The 15065-nt window shown below is 54.0% G+C and overlaps 5 protein-coding genes across 5 annotated transcripts; 3 read left to right on the top strand and 2 right to left on the bottom strand.

The window, feature by feature from the left end:
• Positions 1–268: 268 nt before the first annotated feature.
• On the bottom strand, positions 269–585 carry CPAR01_03937 (uncharacterized protein; the record flags this gene model as incomplete). Its single annotated transcript, XM_060488221.1, has 2 exons — positions 269–314; positions 464–585. 2 exons carry the CDS (start codon positions 583–585, stop codon positions 269–271), a joined length of 168 nt encoding a protein of 55 aa, XP_060352427.1.
• Positions 586–2141: 1556 nt separating this feature from the next.
• CPAR01_03936 (uncharacterized protein) lies at positions 2142–2456 on the bottom strand (the record flags this gene model as incomplete). The annotated part of the gene is made up of 1 exon (XM_060488220.1): positions 2142–2456. A coding segment is annotated over one exon (315 nt), but the record flags the coding sequence as incomplete, so codon positions are not given.
• Positions 2457–6102: 3646 nt separating this feature from the next.
• Positions 6103–8826, top strand: CPAR01_03935 (uncharacterized protein; the record flags this gene model as incomplete). Its single annotated transcript, XM_060488219.1, has 2 exons — positions 6103–6225; positions 6385–8826. The coding sequence occupies 2 exons, from the start codon at positions 6103–6105 to the stop codon at positions 8824–8826; spliced, it is 2565 nt and encodes an 854-aa protein (XP_060352425.1).
• Positions 8827–9756: 930 nt separating this feature from the next.
• CPAR01_03934 (uncharacterized protein) lies at positions 9757–11049 on the top strand (the record flags this gene model as incomplete). Its single annotated transcript, XM_060488218.1, has 3 exons — positions 9757–9844; positions 9954–10529; positions 10586–11049. 3 exons carry the CDS (start codon positions 9757–9759, stop codon positions 11047–11049), a joined length of 1128 nt encoding a protein of 375 aa, XP_060352424.1.
• Positions 11050–11554: 505 nt separating this feature from the next.
• CPAR01_03933 (aconitate hydratase) lies at positions 11555–14068 on the top strand (the record flags this gene model as incomplete). The annotated part of the gene is made up of 2 exons (XM_060488217.1): positions 11555–11599; positions 11660–14068. 2 exons carry the CDS (start codon positions 11555–11557, stop codon positions 14066–14068), a joined length of 2454 nt encoding a protein of 817 aa, XP_060352423.1.
• Between the last annotated feature and the right edge of the window lie 997 nt (positions 14069–15065).

Below are 15065 nucleotides of genomic sequence, written 5' to 3'. Positions count from 1 at the left end.
GTCAGTTGGCTCAAGAGCATTCTCATGGTTTTGTTAGGAGACGAGACGAGAGAGAATGGCACAGGGAGAAGGGACCGAAGCGCGGAGTGAGAACGAAAGTGGTGGTGTTGAATATTATACTGAAAAAAGAGGAGGGCAAAGACGGCGGAATGGCACTGGAATGGAACTGGGACAGGTAGTTTAAAGCTACTGTATGAAGTCTTCGTGATTGAACATTGGACCCGCCTGCCAGGGTGTACACTGTCCGTAACCTCGACTGATTGCGGCTCTAGTCCGACCTTGAGTCTCCGTCACCGTGAGACCGTAGAATCGACCTAGAGCCCAACGATGAACGAACGAATTGACCGCATGTTGATATTCGCGGTGGGAAAGGTGATGTTAGACATTCTAGATGTTAGAGAGTGCAAGGATCGTCCATTGCTTGACTAAACGTTAGAGACATCTTACCCAATATCTCACTTACTGAGAAGAACTGATTGCCATCTTCGCTCTTATCGTTGGGCCGGTTTCGGATAACTTGGAGAACGGGGGGGGGGGGGGGCAACGTCTGACAACGTTGCTGCCCGGAAACATCCTTCTTTGCATTCCTGAGTGTTGAGGGTTAGAAGAGGCAGCCACATCATCATGGTGACCAAGACCATGCGCTTGATGGCAGCTTGCTTGGATCTGTCAGATGTCCATAACAATGCTGGTAAGAAAATCCTGTATTGTCATATCAAAAGTAAGTAGGCATGGCTGAGCAACTTCTGTGGTTCCTCGCAGACTCTCTTGCTGTTTCTCAGTTGGTCACGAACTGGGAAAATGCCCAATACTTTGACATGATCACAACGGGCTTAACAATCATCACCATCAATAGCTTCGCATTAACGGGTGAGCTTTGACCCTTTGCTCGATGACTGCAGATACGGTGGTGCCGGCCATCTATCGATTGCTTACGTCCACGATCGATCAACCTATTTGTCCTACCGCATCAATAGTTTCCCTCTTAACGCGTACAGACACGACATAGAATTAAAACAGCGAAGAAAAACCAGGAGACATGTCGGCCTCGGCATCTGGCGACGTGTAAGTCGTGCGGACGTTTCCGGACAATAGGGCACGTAGGCAAGGTAGGATATGCATGCAAAATACGAGACGTGTGTACACGTAAACCCCCTATCAGAGGCGTCTTATATGAGCCTACAAGGCCGGTACGACTTCATAGAGGGGAAATGATTTGTCGTCCCGTGGTCTCTTTGCGAGACCTGTGCGGCGGAGAAACCCAACCAGGCGAGGGATGAATAATAAGCCAACGTCTATCCGTAAAACTCAATGCTTTTTTTTTTTTTTTTTTTTTTTTTTTTTTTGCCTCTCTTTCCCTAAAGATTATGAGTCGAAAGATGGGTACCTATTAGGCAACGAAGGATCGTGGTCAGCGAGCGGGAATTAGAGCAGGCACGACAGCAAGACACGCGTTCGCGCTGCCTCAGTCTTCATCTTTATTTCTTGTCTGGACGAATTGCTGCGGCCCCCTCGCCAAGCCCTGCAATCCTGAAACAAAGCGATTGGAGAACCGGATGATGTCTCTTTGGGGTTGGTCAAAGGTGGTGAGATTGCAAAGGCGGAGGGGGAGAGGGGGGAAACATGACGTATTGTCGAGTTCTGGGCCCTTCCTTTGTTTGCTTCGCCTCTGAACCGTCTTTTTTGGCAGGCGTGAGGCCTACCGAGCTTTCGAGCTTACCTCGACCTTTCTTCAGGGGTAGACGGGGAACATGTTCCGCACTAGGTAGACTTTCAAGGTCCTCGATGAGTCGATGAAAGGCGGCGCCAAGAGCGAATTCATGGGACGAGTATGGAAGTTAAAGACTGTTCCTAACTTCCTCGTGCGGGTATTGCTTTTTCACCTTTGTCATTGCATTTTTTCGCCTGACGTAGCCTTGGTGCCTTGGACAGACACTAGATGATTCAAGAAGCGAGGGGGGATGATGAGATGGAAAAAAGTCACCGTCTTCCTACAGTGTACAGTGTGTGAGGCGGTTGAGCCTCGAGGTGGAGAGATCGGGTGGTCGGCTTCGATCCGGGCGCAATGGAGCTTCGGGTCCGGAGAGCGACTTGTCTTGTCCGGATTGCCCTTCTTGGGACAGACCCCTGAGCCGGCCACTTTACTTTCCCACGTCCTGCTTTACACTATGGAGGTCGAGCTTGCCGGATGAATTCAATGTCAGGCAATGCGAGTGACAACAAAACATCCTTTTTCTTGGCAGCCTCCGCAGCGGTGGTTTGGTAACTTTGATGAGAACTTTGGGAAAAGGCGGGGGTTGAGTTCGCATGACTAGTAGCCTGGATGGCTGGACACTAGAATGGTGACATGCAGCGTAGCGTTGCGATAACTGTATCGTCTTTGCCTGTTGAGGACGGTGTAGGCAGGCGAGCAGCGCTCTCGGACCTGGAAGGATGGCTTCTCGACTGTTCGCTATTCCCGCCGTCTGTCGATCTGGACCAAAAGACCGACCAGCCAGCTGGCCTAAATGAGGCCGTGAGATATTTGGTTGCTTATGACCTGCTTGCTTTGCTCACCGAGAGCTTCCCCGCCTCCCCCGCCTTTGTCAGAGCGCTGTTGTTGGTCCGCCGGCGCCATTGCTGCAGATTTCCGTCTGGACGATGAGCTGTCATTTCCAACTTCGTCCCCGTGAGCGTCGCCGTGGCCATTACTTTCGGTGTAAAGTAGCTATGAAGCATCCGTCCTTAATTCATCCCACAGACACTTGTCAGAGAAGGTTTGATGCGAGGTTGGCATACGTCGATCTTGATGGCCCGAGACACACACAAAAGCCTCTTCGATAGGAATTGAAGACGGAGACCTTCTGTAAAGGAGGGAACTAGTCACTAGCTGACTAAGGCCGGCTTAACGTGCCTCAGCATCGGAGGGTGAGTGCCAGTTTGATCTACTTCAGAGATTGATAGAGAGCTCGTATTAGAGGAGGCTCTGTCTCGGTCCAAGATAGATGAAAGGATCTCCACGTGAACGAGTCAAGCGCGGACGGATTTTTCCTGTTTGACCTCAGCTCTTTGTCTTGTCCGACTTCAGCTCCATTCGGTGACAAGGCCTAGCGAGACTGAGTACTGAAGGATTGCGTGCTGCGTGACTTGCGGCAGCGATTGCTGCTTCCAGTAAGGAATAGAGGCTCAGGTGACAGAGAACAGACTGTCTCCCGTGGTCGTCGGTCGACCCGCCCCTCCTCCCCATTCCGATCTCGAGCGACCACGCTGCCGGGCTCGCTAAGATCGGATGCGGTAGCTGCATGAGGTTGGGTTTTACCACGCGTTGGATAACGCATCGACTGCAGTGACTGTCTGGAGGTTTTCGCTTTCCCTTCTGCGGCGTAACAGTATTTGCGCCAAACGTATAGCTAGGTGCGAGACACTCGCGCCTTCTGGGCAAACATAGCACTGGACACCCCTGGGCCAATCCAGGCACAAAGTCTGGTAGACGGACAGGTCGGAGGTCGTATTCCTTGTCTTATCACTGAATCGCAGTGGAGGATGACCGACTGTCCGACTGACCGACTATGCAACTATGCAGCAAGCTGGTGCTCCGGCATCGCGATTCGTTGCATGAAGACCCAGATCGACCAGTTGTCGGTAGTCGAGAGGGCAGGCCACCATGGTGACATGGCACGTCTGAACGCCAGATGCGAGTTCAAGCAGAAGGAAATGTGAGAAGATTAAGGAGCCCAAGAGAAGTCGATGACCAAGCCAAACCCCTATGACTGCTTATTGTCCACGTTTTGCATAGTTGAAGTGCGTAAACATAGGAACAATTCGCGGCGAGGCTCCAGTTCGCCTCATTTCGAGTCTGGTGTTTGCAGGGCAGTCCCCCGTCATGTGCCAATGGGCAGTGGTTATTGCGTCTTTGCCCGGGCGTACCAGGGTAGCTCGTAGTGGTTGAAGGAGAGAGTCATTGCCGGGGGGCGTGTGGGTGTGAATCCTAGTAGGCGAAGGGTGGGAAATAGCATGAGGCAAAGATTAGAAAGGGAATCAAAATGCGGATGATTTGGTAGCGCCGAGACCTCGTCGGTTCCTCGACTACTATACTGAAAAGGCGAAAGGGCGAAGGACGGAGGCGAAGCCGAAGTTGACGACTCGACCGGTTCATCCAGTCAAGGAAAAAAAAAGAAGGAATCGAGGCTGCGAGAAGCGAACGTGGCCGTAGCCATGGTTGTGGACAATGAATTGAATTGGGGCGAGGAAGGTTGGAGCAGATTCCATTGATGGCACTGTAAGCTGCCGGGTCGTTATTTCGCGGTGGTGGCTGTTGACCGCCTCTTTCGAGCTTCTTCCATGGTCATGATTTATCTTTTTTGCCGCCTGCTGCCCACTGTGATGGTGTACTATGTGAACGAATGTGAAGCCAGAGGGGCGAGCTGAGGTGTCGTAGGCTGCCTGGCTTGGCTGACTGACTGGTTTGCCTGGCCTTGGTGTATCTGCCTGCAGTGACATGTGAGCAGTTGTGGTTCCCGAATAGCAATCCATGGAACATGGATGGCGACAAGAGGCCCGGCTTGCTAAGCAGAGCGGTGGGAGGAGGTTTGAACCTTGGGGGGCATCTATCCCTAATGCCACTACGTGGATTTGACACTTTGACATGGTCTTGGTTAGCGGTGTCTCGGCTTTCCCACAGCAAAGGCTATCTCTGCAAGCGTATACCTAAGGTACTCCCAGACGCCTCAGTCCTGGAGTGCCTTCCCGCGCCCACGAACGGATAGCTTGATCCTCGAGGCAGTTAAGAGGCAAGAGGCAATGTTCGATAAGGTACCTTGTTAGCGAGCGGAATAAGCAGTTTACACCTTTCAAGTTCACACCATTCGCTCTCGCCTAACAGCGCGGAAGCAGCTGCAGAAAGGTACGTTCCTTTTCCATAGGTACTACCAACCAGCCAACCAGATTTCTCTAGAGTCACCTTGCCCCTCTCTTTCCCCCCACGGTACATTGGATAAGGACCTCTGAAGGTGTGAAAAGGCACCAAGCTTACCTGGGGAAGGCCAGCAATGTCATGTCCATGACCCCTCCGCCCTTCAACAGGTCCACCCATTGAGGGATCCCGGTCACCGACATCAGACATGCCATGCTATGCCATGTTCTCCGCGGATGGGTGAGAGTGAGAGAGCGCTGTGAGGTGAGAGTGTGAGAGTGTGAGAGTCTACCTAAGGTAGGTAGGAACCTTGCCTTGTTACTTTGTGATGTACTCCCCAGGGGGCAAGTGGTGAACCGTGAGAATCTCAAGGCAGTTGCGAGAGTGACGACTGACGCTATTACCGCCTTTCCTGCCTTGCGGCTTGCCCGCCTTCCCTTCCCATCCCTCGCCATCCATCCTCACTTTCCCACCACCCGAGTTTCCTTTTCGGGCCACCACGGTTTCGGCCTCTTCATCTTTCGTCTGGCTCTTGGTACATAAGTGGCTCCTGGTCCCCCTGGTACTAGGTATTCTCCCCATCCCGACCCCCAAAGTCACCTGCGGAGAGCAAAGCTGTTTGTCTGCCGCACTTGAACAAGTCCCGTCTCACACACAGCTCCCGAGGGTCAAGACCTTCCACCATAGAGAGAACGAGACGCAGAGACGCACACGCATCATCCGCCTAGCCCGTCTCCACCTCCACCACCTCCACCCGCCCACTCCAGCTTCCAGTGTCCCATTTCTGATCCGGTCGCTCCTTCCTCGTCTGCTCACCTTCTTTCTCCACCCGGCCACCGACCGCCGACCCCCATCATCCTCCAACTCACTTATCTTTCCCACTCCCCGTCCCTTCACCCTCTCAACCATCTTTCGCCATCTACCCAGAAAGCTTGCTTTGTCCGTTTTTCTTTTCCTCCCTCTCACCAACTCCGCCCTTACAATCAACCATTTACAACAATCAACAAATACCGTGTATCCGTCTGGTATTCCTTAAAACCCCGACGTAAGGAGGAAGACGCACCTCTTACCCCGACCGAGCGAGCCTCGTGCACCGTGCTACTTGGCCGCCTATCAGTGAAACATCCGCCAGAGCCGTCATCCCTTCCCCGCCCGGCCGACCGCGAGTTTCCTCTTCATCCATACCCGGAGTCTACTTTCCATCTCTCAAAATGGCGTCCTCATCAGCAACAACGCCAGACACTCAGGTCACCCTGAAGATCAACTTCGACGGCATGACTCGCCGCCATAAGCTCCCACTGCGCGACATGGGACCCAGCACTCTTGAAGATAAGGTACGTCATTGCACTCTTTCCGCCCTTGGTCAGATTGCCGCGGCATATGAACGTTGGATCGGGAGTTTCAATGTTGAGTGAGATGGCGACACCGGTTACTTGGCCACGAGGCGTATGAGGCTCGTTCTTGAAAGCACACGCTAATTTAGCTTCTTGTAGGTGAGAGCTCTTTTGGGCGTTACCTCTGATGCCAACGTCACTCTCGAGAGGTATTCCGACTCGGCTGGTTCGTACATCACACTCGATAAGCAGAATGTCTCAGTCTACAAGCAGCTGTACAGAGCTGCCAAGGCCAAGCAAAAACTCAAGCTCCGTGTTACCAAATTGTCCGAGGAGAAGATGTCTCCCAGACCAGTGTCAGTGGAGGATGTGCCCGAGTCCAGCACTCCTCTCATCGAGAAGGAGGCCGAGGAACAGAAGCCGGATGACGCCGCGACGCAACCCCTCGTTGATCTGAGGCAATCTAGCGTCATTGACAACGAGACCAAGAAGGAATTGCCCACGAGCGACACCGGACTTGACTTCGAAGCCTCCATCCTTGCATCTCTGCTGAGAAGACATGCCAAGATTAACGACGAGGAGGTGCCAGCCGCTTCTGCAGATATTCCCGTTTCTGAGGGTATTACGGCCCGAGACCAGTGGTTCGCTAATGCTGCCGCCACCGAGACTCCGTCACGAGCTTCTTGGGGCCGCTGCCCCGCATTGATGCACCCCAACACCAACTTTGCCGTGTGCTGCAACAGCTGCGACCAAACAGTTCCCGAAGCTCACTACCACTGCTCCACATGCGATGATGGTGATTTCGATCTTTGCCAAAACTGCGTTGACCAGGGTATCACATGCTACGGCGCTGACCACTGGCTCATCAAGAGGATTGTCAAGAATGGCCAAATCATCAACAGCACTACGGAGACGATTGCACCAAAGCCCAAGGCCAAGGTCGAGGAGTCGGTTCCAGAGCCTCCCAGGGCACCCGCCAACATCAGTGAGCTCCTTCGTCCAGTCTTCAACACTGCGCTGTACAGCATGCGCACCTGCAACTGCTGTGTGACGGAACTTCCAGAGTCCAGCTTCCTCCACTGCGCAGCTTGCGAGGATTTCGACTTGTGCCACGCATGCTTCGAGAAGGACTCCCATGGTCACAACCCCAAGCACTCCTTCGTCCCCGCCGTCGAGGGTGCTCACGTCCCTAGCCACATTCAGATCAAGCTGGCTCCTGGCCGCAACCAGAGCCACAATGCCATTTGCGATGGCTGCGACAAATACATTGCTGGTGTCCGCCACAAGTGCCTCGATTGCCCCGACTGGGACTACTGCGCTGACTGCATCGTGAACTCCAAGTTTGTTCACCCCAATCACCGCTTCGTTCCCATTTACGAGCCTCTCGAGGAGGTCCGCAGCCGTGCCGTCAGCCGCTCTGTGCACTTTGGTATCTGCTGCGATGGGCCCCTGTGCGCCCGCACTTACAACGCACCCGCCTACATCTCTGGCGTTCGATACAAGTGCACTGTTTGCCACGACACTGATTTCTGTGCCAACTGTGAGGCTAGCCCTGCTAACACCCACAATAAGACCCATCCCCTCGTCAAGTTCAAGACCCCAGTCCGTCACGTCACTGTTACCACTACTGGCGAGCGTGGAGATGGACAGCGTATGCAGCAGATGGGCGACCGCAGTCTTCGCCGCACTAGCTCTCGCTCTACTGAGACCACCGCAAACGCTTCCATGAACGTTCCACAGACCGTTGTGGATGTGAAGCCCACAGAGCCGGCTGTCAAGGAAGAGGTTGTCGAGAAGACTCCTGAACCTGAAGCTAAGCCGATTATCAAGGAGGAGGTTGTCGAGGAGACCCCCAAGGTAGAAGTCAAGGAGGATGTGGCCGAGGAGAAGACCGTGCCAATTGTTGAGAAGCCCCTTTCCGAGCAGGATCTTCAGGCTGTCTTTGTCCGCGATACGGTCGCTGATGGCACTCTTCTGCCGCCCAACCACGTCTTTGAGCAGACATGGGTCCTTCGCAACGACGGCGATATTGCATGGCCTGCTGGATGTTCAGTCAAGTTCGTTGGTGGCGACTACATGGGCCACGTCGACTCGAACCACCCGGCCGGTATCTCTGAGCTCGTTTCTGCCTCAGAGTCAACTGTCTGCTATGCACCGCTCGCCCCTGGTCAGGAGTTCTCTTTCAATGTCCTCCTCCGGACACCTGCGCGCGAGGGCAAGATAATCTCTTACTGGCGCCTGACAACCAAGGATGGTTTGAAGTTTGGTCACAGACTCTGGTGCGATGTCAGCGTTCAGTTGACTCAGCCAGCTCCTGAGGAGCCTAAGCTAGAGCCCAAGGAGATCCCCACTGAGATGCAGAGCAGCACCATGATTTTCCCCAAGCTCGAGAAGGAATCCCCTGTCTCTAGCATCCACCAGGAGGTGAAGTCCGAGTCCGCTCGTGCGACCAGTTCAGAGGCTGAGGAGTTTGAGGACTGCGGCGAAGAAGAGGACTGGGATGCTTCTGATGACGGCTTCATGACCGACGAGGAGTACGACATCCTGGATGCCTCTGACGAGGAATTTCCCGAGGAGCAGCAGCGGAGACTCAGAAAGTGAAGTACTTGAGATCTTTCTGGTTTCGCTTAACCACTGGAATAGGAGTGATCGGTGGTGTATTCGGGGGTTTGGGTTTCCTTGCATGTCTCATTTCATCAGGCCTGGGGTTATTTGATTTCATTTGGAACCTGGTTTTAAGAGAGTGAACCGGTAGCTGGAGGTGGCATAAGCAAAGCCGGCAGGCCTTCTCAATAGCGGAAAACGCGAGCTACTGGCAACTCATCTTTCAGTTTAGGTCGAGGCGACGCTCGTTTCATGATTCTTCATGACAGATTACAGATTGGTACTTGTAGGTTTTAGGAAGCAATGAACCGTAGCTTTAACAGCTTTTTCGAATAACAAATCTGCTTTAAGAATCACCAGTGAACCACGTAAATGGCGATGTGCATCTTATCATGACCAGTTGGTCTTGCCCGCTATTCAGTGCAATGTCTCCGCATGTGCAAGTAACCGCACCCCTGTTACAAGATCCAATGCACACGCCCCTCCTAGCCCACCAGCGCTGTTACCAGCACCAATCATTCTAGGACCCCTGGACAGGGGGCCCGAACTGCGGACAACTTTTGGATAGAGTGTCCTTAAGACTTTCTGCAGTAGGCTCTCCCACTTCACGAGTTGCGCCGAGAGGTCTGACCAACTTGCGCGAAGCCAATTCTCGACAATATCGTTCTTTTTCGACACTGACGACTTTCCTTTACAATTGAGGTTCCGGAAACGAGGCATGCGGTAGCGGAACTAAGTTTTAACGGCGAGCATTTGCATCAAGCCGAAAGGATTCGCATCGAGGAACCGTTACTGGCTACACGACCAGCTTCATCAGCGACGAACTCGAGTGCCCGACCACGAACTGCCGAAGACTTGACGACTGTTCTTTGCTGGCAACATCACTGGTTCTGAACAATTTTTCGATCTACGTCATCTGAGACCGTCATGATGAACGGCTGGGACGAGAAGCAGCACCTGGACGACGACGCCTTTGGGGCGAAGGGGAACATCGTCAGCGCTTTCGATGCCTTTCGTAAGTTGCCAATTTTCCAGATACAAGCCTCATTTTCAATGCCGCTGCCTTTCAACGTGGCGGGAATGATTGCCAGAATAGCCATGTGCTAACAGCCCTGTCTCCTTAGCCAAGGCGAAACCACAGTATGTGACGCGCACAGCTGGCGGTGGAAAATGGACTGTCGCGATGACGGTCATATCAGTCTTCCTTTTCTGGTCTGAACTTAGTCGCTGGTGGCGTGGTACCGAAACGCACACTTTTGCCGTCGAGAAGGGTGTGCTGCACGAGATGCAGATCAACATGGATATTGTCGTGCGCATGCACTGCGATGACCTTCACATCAACGTTCAAGATGCGGCGGGTGATCGTATTCTCGCAAGCAGCATGCTCAAGCGCGACAAGACCAACTGGTCTCAGTGGGTGGACAGCAAGGGAATCCACCGCTTGGGGAGAGACAGCAAGGGCAAGATTGACACCGGCGCCGGCTGGCAGGAGGAGGAGGGTTTCGGGGAGGAGCACGTCCACGACATCGTGTCGCTCAGCAAGAAGAGGGCCAAATGGGCCAAGACACCCAGGCTCTGGGGCGACGGCGACAGCTGCCGCATCTACGGCAACCTCGATGTAAACAGAGTGCAGGGTGACTTCCACATCACCGCCAGAGGCCACGGCTACATGGAGTTTGGGGAGCATTTGGATCATGCCGGTAAGTAGATCATCCTGGGCTTCAGTCCTGACGCGTTGGCTTACACTTTCACTCAGCTTTCAACTTCTCACACATCATTTCGGAGATGTCCTTCGGTCCATTCTACCCCTCGCTTGTGAATCCCCTGGATCGCACGGTCAACCTCGCCAGGATCAACTTCCACAAGTTCCAGTACTACTTGTCCGTGGTTCCCACCGTCTACTCTGTCGGCCACTCGTCGTCCAACCTCATTTCCACAAACCAGTATGCCGTTACAGAACAGAGCAAGGAGACCGATGACCACAATATTCCCGGTATCTTCTTCAAGTACGACATTGAGCCCATCCTGCTATCCGTGGAAGAGTCCAGAGACGGCTTCCTCCAGTTCTTGATGAAGATTGTCAACGTTATCAGCGGTGTTCTGGTTGCCGGCCACTGGGGTTATACCCTCACCGAGTGGTACAAGGAAGTCGTGGGCCGGCGGAGAAGAGAGAGAAACGAGGGTTTTATTGGCACGAAGAGCTCAGAGTACGATCAGTAGAGCAGCACCATGGGGGCATCGACAGATGGGAACATAGTGACATAGGAGTTCAGGGATTGTGTATAGATAAGCATCTGGGATAGGGGAAATTGTTTCTTTGCATAGTTTTTACCGTCTGAAATTCAGCCAGTAGAACGGTTGATAGGCCACAAGTTCATATTGAGCTTACCTTTTGTTGGTGACTTTTCCACTGAAAGTGAGCACCTCGGCGAAGCGGCTCTGAGCTGGACCGTCTGGGTTGACCGTGCAGGTTGACTGTGCAGGGGCATTACCTCGGCGCAGCTATTCCCGGTGTAGTTTTCGGAGCGAAGCCGGCAGAGCAGGGATTGGGCCTATGACCTCCACTAGGTGCAACTTCCCCCGGACTCGTGCACCGGCTTTTCAATTGAGTCTTTCCAATTGGATCTTACGTGCCGATGTCGCCAACAGTCAACCCAAAAAATTCCACATCACACCCCGCCACCAAGTTCGACTCACAGTAACCTGTGAGAGGTGCTCAGTGACGATGGCACCAATTGAGCTTGCCAGTCGATCAGGAGGCGCCGCGAGGGTGAGGAATAACTGTACTTCAATCAGTGAGAAGAGAGAAGAGAAACTGACGAGGTTGTAGCGGCTTCTGACTCGCACGCGACCATGCCTTTCCGCATCCTCGAGCCTGCCGATTAGGAGGACATTCGCGACCGCTCAGGACGTTGAGCAGCAAGATGCTGAGATGCGCAAGCTGCTCCCCAAGTCTATCAAGCCCGACACGTACCGCAGACTTCACGACAACCTCCTCAAGGTCCGCCATGTCCTCGGACAGCAGCGCCTCACCCTCGCCGAGAAGATCCTGTACAGTCATCTGGACAACGTCGAGGACTCGCTCCTTACGAACACGGACAATGGACGCAATATCCGCGGCAGTGCCAACCTCAAGCTGAACCCAGACCGAGTCAACATGCAAGATGCATCGGCACAGATGGCGCTGCTGCAGTTCATGTCCTGCAACCTTGCGAAGCCTGCGATTCCTGCCAGCATCCACTGTGACCACTTGATTGTGGGATCCAAGGGCGCCGAGAGCGATTTGACGGACGGCATCAGCGTGAACAAGGAGGTGTTCGACTTCCTCGAGTCTGCCGGACGCAAGTATGGCATGGATTTCTGGCCCCCTGGTGCAGGCATTATTCACCAGACGGTTTTGGAGGTCTACGCTCTTCCCGGTATCATGATGTTGGGAACCGACAGCCACAGCCCTAACGCTGGTGGCCTTTCTACTATTACTATCGGAGTTGGTGGTGCCGATGCCGTGGAGGCGCTTGTCGGTGCTCCTTGGGAGCTGAAGGCTCCTCGTGTGCTCGGAGTCAAGCTGACCGGCAAGCTCAATGACTGGGTGTCCCCCAAGGACGTTATTCTCAACTTGGCCGGCAAGTTGACTGTGCGCGGCGGAACCGGATTTATCGTTGAGTATTTCGGCGAGGGCGTTGAGACTCTTAGCGCTACCGGAATGGCCACCATTTGCAACATGGGTGCCGAAGTCGGCGCTACAACCTCCATCTTCCCCTACACGGCCGCCTCTGAACGCTACCTCCTTCAAACCCGCAGACAGGCCGAACACAAGGCGCTGGACGCATACAAGAAGTGGTCAGCCTTCAACTTCAGAGCTGACGAGGATGCCCACTATGACCAGGTCATTGAGATCAACCTTTCTGAGCTCGAGCCCCACATCAACGGCCCCTTTACCCCCGACCTGGCTACCCCCTTGTCCGCTTTCAAGGAGACCATTCAGACTGAGCAATGGCCTGAAGTTTTGTCCGCCGGTCTTATTGGCAGCTGCACCAACAGCTCCTACGAGGACATGACCAAGGTCGAGAGCATGGTCAAGCAGGCCGAGAAGGCTGGCTTGAAGCCCAAGGCACCATTCTACATCACCCCTGGAAGCGAGCAGATTCGCGCTACTCTCGAGCGCGATGGTACTCTGAAGACTCTAGAGGGTGCTGGAGGTATCGTTCTCTCCAATGCTTGCGGCCCATGCATCGGCCAGTGGAAGCGTCAGGACGACATCCCCAAGGGCCAGCTGAACGCCATCCTGACCTCGTACAACCGTAACTTCAAGGGCCGCAACGACGGCAACCCCGGCACCATGAACTTCCTCGCCTCCCCTGAGATCGTCACTGCTATGGCCTACGCCGGTGCGACCACCTTCAACCCCATGACGGACAAGTTGCAGACCCCCGACGGAAAGGAGTTCAAGTTCGAGGCTCCCCGCGGCCTGGAGAACCCCAAAACCCCCTTCGAGTCCGGCGTCGCGTCCCTCCAGTCCATCTCGCCCGATGAGCCCAATGCCGACGTCAAGATCGCCATCGCCCCGACCTCGGAGCGTCTCGCCTTCCTCGAGCCCTTTGCGCCCTTCCCCGAGAGCGACCTAAGCGGCCTCAAGGTCCTCGTCAAGGTCACCGGAAAGTGCACTACCGACACCATCTCGGCCGCGGGCCCCTGGCTCAAGTACAAGGGTCACCTGCCCAACATCAGCACAAACACGCTCAACACGGCCGTGAACAAGGAGACGGGCGAGGTCAACGCCGCCTACGACGTCGACGGCTCCAAGCACACCATTCCCGAGCTCGCGCAGCTGTGGAAGGAGCGCGGACAGGAGTGGCTCGTCGTCGCGGAGCACAACTACGGCGAGGGCAGCGCGCGCGAGCACGCCGCCCTGCAGCCGCGGTACCTCGGCGCTCGCGTCGTGCTGACAAAGTCATTTGCGCGCATCCACGAGACCAACCTGAAGAAGCAGGGCGTCGTGCCCCTGACGTTTGAGAACGAGGCCGACTACGACAAGATTGCGGCGTGCGACGAGGTCAGCACCGTCGGTTTGTACGAGATGCTCCAGAACGGCGGGCAGGGCAAGGTGCAACTGCTTGTCAAGAAGAAGGACGGCTCTGAGGTGTTGATCCCCACCGCCCACGCTGTTACCAAGGACCAGGCTGGATTCATCCTCGCGGGTAGCGCTCTGAGCATGCTTGCCAAGCGTAACCAGGCTTAAGAGTATGTTTTTCTGTTTTCCTTGCGGGGGCTTTCTGTTCTCTGTCTTTTTTCTTGTATGGGTCTTGTGGTTTTTTACAAAAGGCGAAAAGAGGTGAAGACAAAAATTTCCGACGATTGTATGTATCCCGCAGCGTCATTCTCCATTTCCGGGATATTTTAGAGCAGCCAAGGCGTGTATCACAAAAGAGAAGATGATTTGAGAATCGGCTTTCTGCTGGGGCCACTTTCATGTGACCGGCCAGCGTACTACGTGGTCTTATGCTTGGGGTACCTACGACGATGCTTGTGATCATTAGTATTATGTGACTGCTTCGATCAGAGCCTCGTGCTTGAGCAGTCTCCTCTCTGCTGTTGGCCATCTTTGATTGTGGAGGAGAACCCCCAGACAACCCAGATGATGTGCCCAGATTCGTCACAGTGTAACACTTGCGTCAATTACTGGCTTTCCTCGCTCGCAGGGTATATGATATCAACGTCACCTCTACGGGATGCCAAACTCTCATGATGTGAAATTACCCCGCCCCAAAACCTCCTCAGCTAAGTAACTTCATCCTGGGTCGATGAAGTCTTCGTTATCCAATTACTGTTTACTCACACGGAGAAATAGCCGCTCCCGGGAAAAATTAAAAAAAAAAACCTTGCCCTTTCCGCGCTAAGGGAATAATAATCCGTATGTTGCCGGTCTGCCTCACGAGGAGTTTCCTATATATTTAACAGGCTTGCACAGAGGATCAATGCCAACACTTCGAGATGCGCTGGGCAAACAAGTACTCAAGCCTTCATAGATCCGAGTCCGTGAACAATTTGCCAGCGCCGAGATGCTTTCGGTTAATACCGGGCGTTTAGCTCAGTGGTAGAGCGCCCGCTTTGCATTCCTTTAGCGTCTGCGGGAGGCCCAGGGTTCAATCCCCTGATCGTCCAATCTTTTGCCCAGTGGGGCGACTTTATCTATCAAAAGCTTCTTTTTTTACTTCATCCATCTGGATATCGACGCT

This window comes from Colletotrichum paranaense (assembly GCF_030867605.1).
Source record: "Colletotrichum paranaense strain IMI 384185 chromosome Unknown Scaffold_3.1, whole genome shotgun sequence".
NCBI lineage: Eukaryota > Fungi > Ascomycota > Sordariomycetes > Glomerellales > Glomerellaceae > Colletotrichum > Colletotrichum paranaense.
Note: the sequence above shows the minus strand (reverse complement) of the source record. Positions and strands in the feature narration are given on the sequence as shown.